We start from the raw sequence: 15,466 nt of genomic DNA, 5'->3' as shown, positions 1-15,466 counted from the left end.
ACTATCCAATTAATTTAAGGACCAATGGCCCCTACGTCAGAACATCTGGGAGGATGTAAATCATGGTAACTCATCTGAACTTGTTCCTTGTTACTTATTTTACTATTTCTTTTTCTAAATCCATTAGTTTTACATTTTAGTATTTATATTTACTTTTCTCATGAGCTGTGTATTATGTTATATGACATTCTAATGCTACCATTATCATTATTATATATGAAACTTCCATAAATTTACCATGCAGTTAAATGGTTTGTGCTAGTTAGGACATTTATTTAATTTACTAGGATAAATAAATGATTTGTTTGTAAATGATAGTATGCACATTATGCAGTTTAATGGTTTGTTTAAAGGATAAATTTACTATCCAAATTTGAAGAGGATGGTCTATCTTGACGGGCACTTTTGTAATGAAGTAACTATGCAAGCTTAGAGTGCAATGCAAGGATAAATTTGATATGCAATGCAAAGATAAATATTTGATTCAGAGCACAGCCAGTCAGCCATAATGGCTTACCATTTATACCATTTCATATTTAAAAAAAAAAAAGAAAAAGAAAAAAAGAGATACAACGTCGGCTTTTTTAAAAACGCCGACGTCGTATCTCTATTTTTTTTGTTAAAAAATAATCTAAGACGTCGGTTATTTATAAAAAAAAATCGACGTCTTAAGTTAATTTTAAAATTAAAAAAATATACGACGTAACCGACGTTGTATCATTTACTTACAACGTTTGCTGTGTCAACGTCGACAAAAAACCGACGTTAAAAGTGTAAAAAACTCAACGTTAAAAGCAGTTTTTGTAGTAGTGAAAGAATTCCTTTCACTTTGAAAGGTTGTTCCCACACTGACACCAGTACAATTGAATTCCAGGTCATTATTTCTAGACTTCACCCATGTGTGTTGTCCAGGCAGACTACTTTTTCAATAATATATAGCTTTCATCTTTTATTACGTCTATGGAACATCAGCATAGCATTGGGAAGGCAGTCATCCCTTAGCTTTGTAGCAAGTTAGTGACTTATGCTAGCTTTAATTTGATCGTCGGTCCAAAACTAATATTATTTATTTTGGTTTTATCTTTATTTCCCAAAGCTCCCTCCTTATATATATCACATCACATGCATTATATATATTACTAAAAAAAAAAAAAACTCTCCACCAATCATCTTTGGCTTAATGGAGATAAAGAATGGAGACATAGCGGTGGTGATGGTGCCACTTCCGGCACAAGGTCACCTGAATCAACTCCTCCACCTCTCCCGCCTTATCTCATCCTACAAAATCCCAGTCCACTACGTCGGAACCACCACCCACAACCGCCAGGCCAGGCTGCGCCTCCAAAACTGGGACCTCGCCGACCTTCATTTCCACGACTTCTCCTTGCCGCCTTTCGAGACAACGCCGCCTCCCAATCCTGACTCCCCGGATAAGTTCCCCGCCCAAATAATCCCGTTGTTCTTCGCCACGTCGCATCTCCGCCGCCCTCTCGAAGCCCTCGTCCGCCGCCTCTGCGGCGCGGCCAGGAGAGTGGTGGTTGTTTATGACTGTGCGATGGCTTGGGTGGTCCAGGACGTTCCCTCGCTGCCAAACGCCGAGTGCTACTTTTTCAACAGCGTCTCCGTCTTCCAAATCTACACCTATTTCATGGAGGTCGCCGGAAAGGCTTTCCCTGCCGATGGGCCTCGAGTGTTGCGGGAAATCCCGTCCCTGGACGGGACTTTTCCCGACGAGTTTTGGGATTATTGGCATATACAAGAGAAGTTTCTCGGGAATAGCGCCGGTGTCCTGCACAATACTTGCCGGGTAATCGAAGGGCAGTTTCTTGATTTGTTCGAGAAGGAAGGTATACTTGGAAGCTTAAAGCAATGGGCTATTGGCCCTTTCAATCCGGTGGAGATACCGGAACAAAGAGACTCCGACGAAAAACGCCGCCGCCGCCACGAATCCCTCCACTGGCTCGACAACCACCCGCGAAACTCGGTCGTATTAGTTTCTTTCGGGACAACCACCACTTTGTCCGGCCAACAGATCAAAGAACTGGCAACTGGGTTGGAGAAAAGCCGGCAGAAATTCGTGTGGGTGCTGAGAGATGCAGATAACGCAGACATTTTTTCCGGCGACGACGACAGCCGGAGATCCGATCAGTTGCCGGAAGGATACGAGGAGAGAGTCCGAGGAAGAGGAATCATCGTACGAGACTGGGCTCCACAGCTCGACATCCTAGCACATCCGGCAACCGGCGGCTTCATCACCCACTGCGGCTGGAATTCGTGCATGGAGAGTATGTCAATGGGAGTTCCGATGGCTGCTTGGCCGATGCACTCCGACCAGCCCAGAAACTCCGTGCTAATCACCAAGTTCCTCGGGATTGGAATTCTCGTGAGGGATTGGGAGCGCCGGCAAGAAGTTGTGACATCAACTACAATTGAACAGTGCATCGTACTGCTAATGGATACCCCGGAAGGAGAAGAAATGAGGAGAAAGGCGGCGGATTTAAGTGCCGCTCTCAAGAGATCGGTGATGGACGGCGGCGGAACACGAAAAGAATTGGACTCCTTCATTGTCCACATTACCAGATAAATATTAGTAGTGTGTGCAAATTTCGATTAATATTTAAGAATTTCAGTTAATCGTTCTTGATTCTATCAATGGTTAAAAGATTTGTAAAATTTCGGTAACAGTTAATTTGGTTTGAAAGTATGGTTTAATCGAATTAACTGAATGAGTAATGGAATTTTATATATATATATATATATATATATATATATATATATACTTTATAATTTGTGCTTTTATGTTTGTAAGGTTGTTATAGTATTGTATTTGTATATTTTATTATGAATTATTATTATATGTATTATTTTAATTGAATTTATTATTATATGTATTATTTGAAAGATTTAAAGCTTTAACTTAAAAAGATTTTGATTAATCGGATTAATTATTTTATTTGATTTGATAAATTCGATAATACAAATTTTGATTCGGTTAACCGTTAAACTTTTAAATTTTTTGATTAAAATAGTTCGATTGATCAATTGCGCACTCTTAAATTTGTTTATAGTAATTTTGTATTTTGGCAAAATGACAAGTAAGAATAGTGTTGTAATTTAATCAGATAATATTTATTGTCTTGAGGTTAGTAATGATGAATGGAAACAAAGTTTATGGAGACAATTTTCTTTTTAATTTATAGATAATTATTACTGATGGGATATGGGAGACAGATAGAGACAATTTTCTTATTAATTTATAGATAATTATTATTGATGGGACCCCAATTCATTTTACACGATTCTGATTTCTAGATGAACTCTAGTTAATTTCTTCCACTTTTCATATTTTTAGATTAAATTTAGGTTCTTATTCATCTTTGAAGCTTGTATCAAAAGATTTACATTTAGATTTTAAGATGAGTATTTTTCACTTTTGGTCCTATGACTTTAGTGCCTCCGTCAATTTAGGTTCACAACTTTCGTTCCTGACATAAGTAGTGCTTGACTTTGATTTTTTTTCCACTTTTAGTCCTTCCGGTCATCTGAGTGACTACTTTTAATTGGAATAAATAAATTGTCATTTATATTTATATTTAAGAGGGTAAATAAGTCCTTTACCATCTCTTAAAAAATAAACAAAAGAAAAATAAAAATAAAATTAAGCTATGTAATTATCCTCTTCTTCCCGTATCTTCTGATTCTTCTCCCTCTCTTAATGGACGGCTCTGGTTCATGTATTTTTGAATCCCCTGTCCACCATTGCAATAGACTTGAAATATACTTCCTCCAATCCTCGGAACGTATCCTTGGACTTCAACCTCTTCAGTTACGCTTCTCCTGGCGACAAAAACATCTCCTTGTTCTACGTTACATCCCGGTTTCATTGGTTTCCAACCTCTTGAACTGTAACTCGACCGGAAATGGGTTCTGGTCGCCTAGTACAGGATTGCCCAATAATAATAACATCAAGTGCGGGTTTGAGATCTTTGTTACTATCACTCAAGAAGCTTTTGAGACTTTAAGTAATGCTTCTAGTATCATTCCAGTATTTTTGTATATATTAGAACGATATGGTGAGAGCTAAGGCCCATTGGAAATGGTGATCATGAAAATTGAAACAGTATCAAGAGAGCTCATCAAACCCTCTTCTTCTTCTTCTTCTTCAAGACTCCATAAACTGTGTCTCCTTGATCAGATAGCCCCCCATGGCTATAATCCCAAAAATACATGAACTAGAGCCGCATGTGCGCTTACAGTAAGAGAGGGAGAAGATACGGGAAGAAGAGGATAATTACATAGCTTAATTTTATTTTTCTTTTTCTTTTGTTTATTTTTTAAAAAATGGTAAAGGACTTATTTACCCCTCTTAAATCTAAATATAAATAATAATTTATTTATTTCGATTAAAAGTAGTCACTCAGATGACCGGAAGGACTAAAAGTGGAAAAAAATCAAAGTCAAGCACTACTTATGTCAGGAACGAAAGTTGTGAACCTAAATTGACGGAGGCACTAAAGTCATAGGACCAAAAGTGGAAAAAACTCTTTTAAGATTCTATCATTCATTTCTATAGATAAGCTTTCTTTTCCTTAATTCTTTCTTTTGCAATGTTTATATTTATTGCTTGTGCTTTTGCTTTAATTATACAATTTAATTATGAGTAGTTAGTTTATTGGCTTGAGTTAGGGTTGTATTACATATCTTGATGCTTTATTTGTGATTAATGCATAAAATGAATTTTTTTCTACTTAAGATTCTTGAGTTTATGGAGGGTTTGTGTTTGTATCTTGTGAATGTTTGGTGTATAATATTCATTACCATGTTTTGGATGAGTTTTGGCTACAATGAGAGTTGGGCCAAGATTCTGAGTCACTCATTGCATAAACTCGATTTCTTCCTATGAAAATAGGGGAAATTGGGGGCTCTTTATTCTTTGTGTTCTTGAAGAACTTTGAATTGATATACCACGAGAATGGGTAATTCCTTAGCTTATTTAATTTATTTATCACGAGAATGACTTCTAGACTTGAATTCCTAAGTGCATCCCCTCAATTGCTTGGTTGTGTGATTTTTTCCAATCCTTAGGTTGCATTATGCATTTATAAGATAGTGCTCCCTAACTTGATTCATATTTCTTTAATTTGTTTCATGTTTATATCTTTGTTCATATATATGAGTTTGTATTACTTTGTTTAGTTACCGTAACTTTAAAACTTGTTATGAATTATTGCTTAATTTCTTGTTGAATATTTCCTATTTTCCTTGTGCTAGTGCTTAGTTTCTTGTTGTCACAGTCATAACCCCCAATTTCTTGAGGACGACATAAAACACCCGAGCTCACATCTCATAGGGATATATATACAAGTACTACAAATATGACTGATAACATTGTTTATCAAGAAATTCTGTAATGAAGCTTGTTGATCAATTAATTTATCCAACAAGTTATTTCTTGGCAATGTGTTTGCATATTCCTTGCCATATTAAATGCTTAATATTTTTATTCTCATGTCATTTCCCTTGTATTTTTTTTTTTTAAATTTTCTTATCAGCTTGGTGGATTAAATTCAATTTAGGATATAGTGAATTCAGTACCCTATTTCTGTATGAACTTAAATGTTCACTATTTTATTTTTTTGCTTTCCTTCTTATTGTCGTTTTAGTGCCATCAATTGTTTTAGTGCTATCGATATAAACTTTATTTGTTTTTACGAATTCTAAACTTTCTTTCTACAATTCTGAATGTTTCATCTCTCTATCTAAACTTTATTTATTTTTTTCTCCCTATTAAAACTATAAACATTATACTTAAATTTAATAATTATTTTTTCTTTGTTATCATACAGTTTCTTCATGCCTAGCTAAACTCTACAATTTTTTTCTCCATCCTAAACTTTACAAGTTTTTTCTCCCTCTCAAAATTCTTCAAATTATTTTTTGATTATTTTTTCTTTGTAGTATATTGTTTTTCTTCACTAATATATATAGCTGAAATCAATCTCCCAGACTCAATACTTTTAAACTTTCTTTATGAACTATTTTCTTCCTAACTTCTAAACTTTCGTGAATTTTTTTCTCTTAATTTCTAAAGTTTATCTACCAACTTTTTCTCGCTAAATACATCAACAAATCAAAGCTTTTTTTTATTCTTTTCATATATAAAACTTCTATATTTTAATTTTTATTCTTTTTTTTTTTACTTTATTCCTAACTTCTAAACTTTCTCTATTAACTTTTCTCCCCTAAATATTCGAACAAAGAAATTTTTTTATTTACCATCCTTAAATTTTACTATAGTTTCACAATATTCATATAAATACTTTTGATTTTACTTTATTATGTTTATATTTGTAATAATTTTTTTTTTCCTTTTGTTAACCGCAGGTGGTTGTTCACAACAATTTGAGAAAAAAAATTTTGTGATATAAAAATTAATAAAAGTTTATTAAAATCTCTCATTTTAAAAGTATTTAAAAACTACAAAAATCATACAAATACTAACTATCGGTATACCTTAAAAAGAAAAAAAAAACTATGGGTATGTATTACCAATTCCGCATGGTATCAGGATATGTATTGATCATGCTCTAGGAAAGGCTCCGGCGGCGGCGAGCCGGGAATCTTGCGGCGGCAGAGAGGACAGCAAAGGCTTCTCTCCAGCCAAGTTGAAAGGCAGCCGTCATGAAAGGAACAATGGTTGCACGGCATCACAGCCACCACTGTCCCCGCCGTTAACTCCTCCAAGCAAATAACGCAACAATCACCGTCTCCTCCGCCACAATCCCTCTCATCGTACTCTATTATCTTCCTCTCCAACGACTTGATCGCCTCCCTGTTCTGATCTACGCCCCTCGTCGCCTCTGCTCCGGAATTCTCGCCGGATACTAAGATAATTTCGGTAGGATATGCTTCTGCATCGTAAGAAAGATATGTTACTTCTTCATAGTCGAGAACAGAACCACCACTGTCGTCGGAAAGATTTGCTAATTCATCGGCGAGAACAGAATCATTGTCGGAAAGATATGTTTCTTCTTCATCGCCGAGAACAGAATCATTGTCCGAGAGATTTATTACTTCTTCATTGTGGATAACAGAATCATCATTGGATGCTACTTCTTCATGGCCGAGAATAGAATCATCATTGAAAAGATATGCTACTTCTTCATTGTCAAGAACGGAACCATCGTCAGAAAGATAAGCTACTTCTTCATTGTTGAGAACAGAATCAGAATCAGAATCAGAATCATAGTTGTCGGGATTATGGGGCCGTACCAAGCCTAAGCCAGCCGCAAAACTACATGCAAATCGGTCAATATCCTTCTCCATTGCTGGCTTTTTCTTTCTTCTTTAGGGTTTCCTTATTCCTCGCAACTTATCAAGTATATATGATTGCCTATACAAGTAGCTGAATTAATTCTGTAGCAGACAAAGCTAAGGTATATATACATGTAATTCTGTAGAAGGCCACAAACTTTTATCCTAATCTTTTTGGGACTTGAATTATGTTTGAAAAATTATAAATTAAAATTTCTTTTATCCTAACCTTTTTCGGACTTGAATTATGTTTGAAAAATTCAAAACTTATTATATTATTAGTTGATTTAAGAGTTAATTATCGAAATGGTCCCTTGACTATATCAAAATTATCAATTTGGTTCTTGATTATTTTTTTTGACCAATTAAGTCCCTCAACTTTAAAAATCTTAACCAATTTGGTCCTCCGTTTATTTGACCGTTAGTCAACCGTTAACTTGGGACCAAATTGATAATTCGCTATAGTCAAGGGACCATTTTGGTAATTAACTTTAAGGGTGGGCAATTCGGTTATGTTTTCTCGAACCGAACCGTACCAAACTAGTTAGATTCGGTAATATACCAAAAAACTGAACGGTAATAAATTCTTGTATACCGAACGGTTCCGTAAAAACTCGAACCGAACGGTAGAGCAAGTAGCAAGGGACTTGGATTTACTTTTTATTTATTTATTTATTTATTTATTATTATTATTATATTTCTTTAAAAAAATCAAACGGTATTCGGTTTAGTTTAATTTTGTATCGAACAATTCGGATCGGTTCGGATCAGTTTTTTATCGAACCGTTCGGTATACAAGAATCCAATACCGTTCGATTGTTCGGTATATTACCGAACCAAACTAGTTCGGTTTGGTACAGTTCAATTCGAGAAAACTAAATCGAGTTGCCCACCTCTAAAGTTAATTACCAAAATGGTCCCTTGACTATAGCGAAATTATCAATTTGGTCCCAAGTTAACGGTTGACTAACGGTCAAACAAACGGAGGACCAAAACGGTTAAAGTTTTTAAAGTTGAGGGACTTAATTGGTTAAAAAAATAGTCAAGCTAAGGATCAAATTGGTAATTTCGCTATAGTCAAGGGACCATTTTGGTAATTGATTTAATATTTTATACATACATTGCATCTTAAATTTTCTATTAATTTCCATTAATTGCTATTTTCAAAGGATGTGAATGAGATAGTAATTCTTTGAGTAAAGTTTGATTGCCACCTCTTGAGAACTCAAAAAGTTGAAGTTCAACCCTAAACATGAATGTGAAAATTATAATTGCAATTCAATTGACTATTAGTTCAAGTTAGAATTAATTTTGTGTGTTACTATGGACACTGGTTTAGAAAAATACCCTTTAATTCGAAAGAGATTTCAGTAAACATAATAGTTATATCATGACGTGTACTATGTAACATGAACCTAAGTGGTCCCTAATTTTTCTCACTATTTTTTTCAACTTAATTTTTTTATTTTTATTTTTATTTTTTACAAATAAAATTAATGTAAAAAAAATATCATTAAAAACTTGCAATTGAAAATTTTAAAATTACACTTATATTGGTATTTAAAAAAAAATAAATCTACAATTACATACATAGAGTCACTACGAATATTGCAGGTTCATAAAATCACTATTGTTTGAGTATATATGTGAAGAAGTGGCACATTTTGGGTGTTGCTAGTGGCGACGGGCAGCCAGATGCGAGACGACAGCAAGGAGAAGGGGGCTCGGAGGTTGAAAGCGACTTGATAACGGAGAGATATGTTGGTGGTCCAGAATTCTGGAGATACGTTGGTGGTCCGACGATTCAAAAAATACTATAAATAGAAGTCTCAATTTTCATTTAGACATCGTGATTTTTTTAACAAACACTTGATCACTACCCTAATCTATTATCTTCTTCTTCTTTTGACAATTTACTTTTTTTTTTTTTTTTGAAAGGGACAATTTACTTATTTCGTATAAAAATTATAATAATTTTTTATTAATTTAGATTTAATACTCATTTTCAATAATATTCATTCTGGATCAAATGAGCAGCACATGTAAGCCAACATCTAAATTATTTGATATTCATGTTTTTTACAACTTCACCCTTAATAACCCAGTTTGATCACTTTTATGATACACCTAATTCGATAAAATCATTAGTTTCAATATCATTTTAATTTCATTCCCATTATTTTTTAAAGATGAATAAACTAAAAAAATAAGGAAATAGTTGATCCTCTCAAGAAATTAGAAGAAATAAGTTTATGACATTCCAATAATTGATTATATTTTAAAAATAAAATAATGTATCCACTTGAAGATAAATAGAGGCACCATGTGGAGATGAAACAGATGGGGACACGTTGCTTTTCAATTTTTGGTAGAGTATGAGGTGAGACATTCTTATGTGGTATCAATTATATTTTTTTAGTTAAAATGTATTTATATATATATATATATATATATATATATATATATATATATATATATATATATATATATATTTATATATAAATATTAAATTTTAGTTAAATAATATTACACGTTTTATTTGAGAGTAATGGGTGGTATATTAAAAGGTTGACCGGTTGGACTGCCTCTAAGATAGCGACAAATTATTGTGTAGATCATGATCCACATAGCGTTGTATGGACCATAAAAGAGAGTATATTTTTAAATATACTAAAAATACATTATTTGTGTACTGAATGTACATTATATAAAATAATGTAATTTTAGCGTTCAAATAATGTACTTCCCCTGAATACAAAGTGCATTTTTAATATATTAAAAGTACATTATTTGTGTACTAAATGGTGGTCATAGATTTATAAGTGGCAGTTGACCATTTTTATCTTTCGTCAACAAATTAAAATCAGTGTAATGCTGTTAAATACAAGGACATTTCGATCTTTTTTTTTTATTATACAAACCAGGTTGACCCGCTATATTTTTATATTTATTTCTTTTAAAAAAATTCATAATTGAATATCAAAATGCCCTTATATTTAAGGGCATTTCAACGCTTTTGTTGACCGAGGACAAAAAATGATCATGTCAAAATAATACTAGGACCAAATTAATTCGAATGTTCTTATAAAAAAAATAAATAAAAAAAGGACTGCCACCAATAAATCTAAAATCAAAAATAGAATTAATTCTTAATAAAGAATTCATAATCTTTATTCCAAAGTACACTTTGAATGAATCCAGTCTTATGACTCTAACTGACAAAAAAACAATTATAGTGGTATTTAACTTAGACTAAGAAATTGCATTCAAGAAAAAAAAAAAAAAAAACTTAGACTAACTAATATTATGAAAAAGAATTATAAAAGCTGTCCATAAATTTTCTCTTTTTCCATTAGAAAACAAAATCATTTTTGCAGTAATATTTTACAAACTCTAATGAATAATGGAATCCTGTTTCATAATGAATGTCTTAAAAGAAAATACTAAGAAACTCCTTTAATTTACCAAAGGTAATTAAGAATGAGAATCCGCCGCAGCAGCGGCGGCGGCCGGAGCAGAGATCTTGCGACGGCAGAGAGGGCAGGAAGGGCTTCTCTCCAGCCAAGATGAGAGGCAGTCGTCGTGAAAGGAGCAATGGCTGCACGGCATCACAGCCACATCTGTCCCCGACGTTAACTCCTCTAAGCAAATACCGCAACAATTACCGCCGTACTCGTCATCTATTCTCTTCCTCTTTAACGACTTCACTATGAAACCGCCATCGGAGGCGGCGCCGCCCCCATTTACTCCCTCCGCTGCCGCTCCGAGATCTCGATCATCCTCGTACGTTTCTTGAACGTCGGATCCTCGCATCTGAACCGACCGTATGTCAACCCGAAGATTACACTTAAACTGCCTTGCTTTCTCGATCACTTCGTCGGCGATGTTAAGGACGGTGCCGGCGTCAATAGGCCAGTAACACAGCCCTTCGGAGAAGATGAAACTCCGGCAGTAGTCGTCCGACCCATCCGCCAGCACGTCGTGTCTGAGGCATATGGTTCGTGAATCTATCTGGTTTTCTCTATCGTCAATGTCGTCAACTGTGTGGTGAGAGAAGAGGACATGGATGTGAGGCCGAGACGGCGAAGAAGAGGCGGCGCAATTGGACGAAGCATTATCTTCTCTGACTGTGCGATACGGCCACACAGAATAGATTGTGAGATAGTCGGAATAGTCGTCAATATTACTCTCCTCCATTAATCCTTTCTTTTCCTCTGATCTTCATCTTTCTTCTTCTCTTCTGCGCATCTTAAATTATAAGAGACATTGTTTTGTAATAAATCCTTATTTGACTGGAACTTGACTTGTCCAGCTTTTACTTTATGTACGGAAACTTACCCGAATCTCAATTACTATAAATTTTAGCAAAATATTATTATTATTATTTTTGAATGCTACCGACTCTATAACATTGTAGTATCTGTTCAAACATACTTTCTCAATTTAATTTTAGCAAATTATTAGTTGCTCTTATATTTTGTATTTTTGCGTGGTTAATGAGGGATGTTAATCTTAACATAAAACTGATGAACTGCCGATGTTATACCATGGACCATGATCCACTTTGCAAGGTGGATCCGAGTCTAAAATACATCATTTACATAAATATTCACAATTTATATATTGAATGTTCACAATTTATATACTTAATATTCGCAATTTATCATTTACAAAATTGTGAATATTCAATATGTATATATATTGTGTATTTTAGACCCGGGTTCATCTCCACTGAATAATTAAATTGCGGATTAAACTGATAAATTGAAAAATTTTACAATTGTGAATAAAATATTTTAATTATATAAAAAATTCATTTGATGAGTCTAATAATCTGACCCACTTATGTTAAAGAAGTGATGTCCAACAAATTATATATGAAAAGTCTTCCACTTGGGGACCTTTAACTTCCATAATTTGCCCATTTATCAAAAGCACCCGGAGCATGCACATAATCACCAACAAGCTTCCTATAGCCATTTTTAACTGAATATATTCTCTTGGGGTCGCTGGGGGCTTATAGGGATTTTAGGTATCCTGACCACATCCTCAGAGATAAATAAATAAAGGATGTGTGGATCTCAAGTGTTAGTTGGCTGATCAATTAAACCAACTACCAAGGCATCTCTTAGTTCCATGGACACTCATTTACTTAATTCGCCTAAAAGTTATAATAATTTTTTATTGATTTAGATTTAACTCATTTTCAATATTATTCATGGTGGATCAAAGGAGCACTACATGCATGCAATGTAAGCCAATGTCTAAATTATTTGATATTCATGTTTCTTACCACTTCAATTCACCCTTAATAACCCCGTTTGATCACTTTGATGATACGCCTAATCTGATAAAATATAATTATTAATTTCAATATCATTTTAATTTCATACAATTATTTTTTAAAATGAATAAACTAATGTCTCCACCAGGGACAAGGCAAGACTTCCAGGTGAGGACAAATTAATATTGTGGCATAACGTTTTGTTTTTTATCATTTGTCAACAAAATCATTAAAATATCATTAAATATATTTCGATGGTTTAATATGAATATATCTGTTAAATTAATATGAGTATATCAATGTAGTCCCATGACGACATTAAAAAACAAAATTATTTTTGCAGTAATATTTTACAACTTCTAATGAATATGAGTAGAATTAGAATCCCATGACATTAAAAAACAAAATCATTTTTGCAGTAATATTCTAATTACAAACTCTAATGAAAAATAGAATCCTGTTTCATAATGAATGTCATCTTAGAGAAAATACCAACAAACTCCTTTAATTTACAAGAAGCGTAATTAAGGACGAGAATCTGCCGGAGCGGCGGCGGCGGAATCAGATATCTTACGACGGCAGATAGGGCAGGAAGGGCTTATCTCCAACCAAGATGAGAGGCAGTCGTCGTGAAAGGAGTGATGGCTGCACGGCATCACAGCCGCATCTGTCCCCATCGTTAACTCCTCCAAGCAAATAACGCAACTATTACCGCGGCACTCTATTCTCTTCCTCTTTAACGACTTCACTTCGAAACCGCCACCGGAGTCGGCGGCGGCGCCATTTACTCCTTCCACTGCTTCTCCCAAATCTCGATCATCCTCGTACGTTTCTTGATCGTCGAAACCTGGCATATAAACCGTCCGCATGTCAACCTGAATAGTACACTTATACTCCCTTGCTTTATCGATCACTTCGTCGATGATTTCAAGGACGATGCCGGCGTAAATAGGCCAGTCACACAGCCCTTCGCAAATCAATTCCCGGCAGTCGAGCTCCAACCGGTACGACCCCTCCGCCAGCAATTCATGGCTCAGGCATATGGTTCGGGATTCTTCCCCGTATCCAACAGTATCGTCAAAGGCGTCAGCTGTGCGGTGAGAGAAGCGGACATGGACGTGAGGCCCAGACGGCGCAGAAGAGGCGGCGCAATCTTCTCCGACTGTGTGATACGGCCGCACAGAATAGAATGTGTAATAGTCGGAATAGTCGTCGTCAAAATCACTCTCCTCCATTAATCTTCCTCTTCCTCTTCCTCTGATCTTCTTCTTCTTCTTCTCTTCTGCTCAGCTTTAATAAATAGCGGATTAGGAGACGTGTTTGCTAATCCTTATTCGACTGGAACTCCAGTTGTCCAGCTATTACTTTTATATACGAAAACTTACTTTAACTCCAAGTTACTAGAAAATTTAGCAAATTATTAATTGATTTTATATTTTGTATTTTTGCATGGTTAATTAGGGATTCTAATCTTATTATAAAACTACTTTTTAAAGCACATTGCGCGATTGAAATAATGTCCAATGTTTTTTATTTTAAATAAGTACTTTAAAGTATATTTAGGCAAGATTATATTGGAATTGTTCATGCATAGTTAATTGAATGTTGCATTTGCGTATTTAAATAGGTAATTATAAGTTTACAAATGCACGATAATATAGTCAATATTGATTATAATTGTTAATAAAATAATTGTATAGTATAGGTATGGTTGAAACCAAATACGGGAATAAGGGAGAGCAAATAAAAATTAGGGTATAAAATATTAAATATATACTAATATTGAAGAGCAAACTGTTTATTACCCAACAAGGATATTGCGAGGTAGTTTCTCACTTCGATTTGTTGTGTGATTTGAATACTCTTTATGTCAATAAATACCTCAAGTAGTTAATATGATTGGCTTAATTATATTTTTTATTTTTTTAAAACAATTATTATTATTATTATTATTATTATTATTATTATTATTATTATTATTATTATTATTATTATTATTATTATTATTATTATTATTAAATATATGTATACCCTTAGGTTATTTTTACATGTTAATCTAAACAACTAATTTTTTCAAATATCTTTTTACCAACCGTTGATATAATTCGCTGGTCAAATTCGTTAATATAATCTGCTACCGCTAACTGCTAATTGTCAAACAAGGACATTGCGAGGTAGTTTTTACTTTGTCAACAAATTCCTCAAGTAGTTAATATGATTGCCGTTATTAATTATATTTTTTTAATTTTTTCATGGTATTAATAAAATACTTGGTAAATAAATATATAGTATTATTTTATATTATAACTTTGATATTTACTTAAAAAATAGTGCACAAAAAAAAAGATAATAGACAATGTAGTGAATATAATCAATTGATGAATTTGAATGTAAAGAATTTTTACATTGGAGAAATATAAAGACAATATAACTAATAAAATTATTTCTCTAAATTTATTGATAATGAATAACTTGTTTTTTTAATAAAGACATTGTAGGGACAATGTAGCAAATATAATCAATTGATGAATTTGAATGTAAAAAATTTGTATGTCAACTTTGATTGGGATGGGGTTCAAACCTAAGACCTTTCTTATTGAAATCAATGAGTAAGTTAACGGTGAACTAACAGAAATTAACGGAAAAGATAATATTTAACGGAAAAGTTAACAGATAATCATATTTGTTAAGGATAAATTGGGAAATCTTAAGAAAAAATTAAAATCTGATCAATCTGAGCCATTCATCTGATTAAAAAATTTGATCGCCATTTTTTCTACCCATTATAGGCCTAACTCTCTTGGCCTCTTATTAGTATAGTAGATAGATAGTAGATTTATGAACTGTTAAATTGAAAATTTTTAGGGT

General features: G+C 33.7%; 1 protein-coding gene across 1 annotated transcript; it reads left to right on the top strand.

Moving 5' to 3' along the window:
- Positions 1-1,108: 1,108 nt before the first annotated feature.
- LOC109181454 (zeatin O-glucosyltransferase-like) lies at positions 1,109-3,074 on the top strand. The gene is made up of 2 exons (XM_019331224.1): positions 1,109-2,585; positions 3,053-3,074. The coding sequence occupies exon 1, from the start codon at positions 1,181-1,183 to the stop codon at positions 2,582-2,584; it is 1,404 nt and encodes a 467-aa protein (XP_019186769.1). The 5' UTR covers positions 1,109-1,180; the 3' UTR covers position 2,585; positions 3,053-3,074.
- The last annotated feature ends 12,392 nt before the right edge of the window (positions 3,075-15,466 follow it).

This window comes from Ipomoea nil, unplaced genomic scaffold (genome assembly GCF_001879475.1).
Source record: "Ipomoea nil cultivar Tokyo-kokei standard unplaced genomic scaffold, Asagao_1.1 scaffold1043, whole genome shotgun sequence".
NCBI classification, from domain to species: Eukaryota; Viridiplantae; Streptophyta; class Magnoliopsida; order Solanales; family Convolvulaceae; genus Ipomoea; species Ipomoea nil.
Note: the sequence above shows the minus strand (reverse complement) of the source record. Positions and strands in the feature narration are given on the sequence as shown.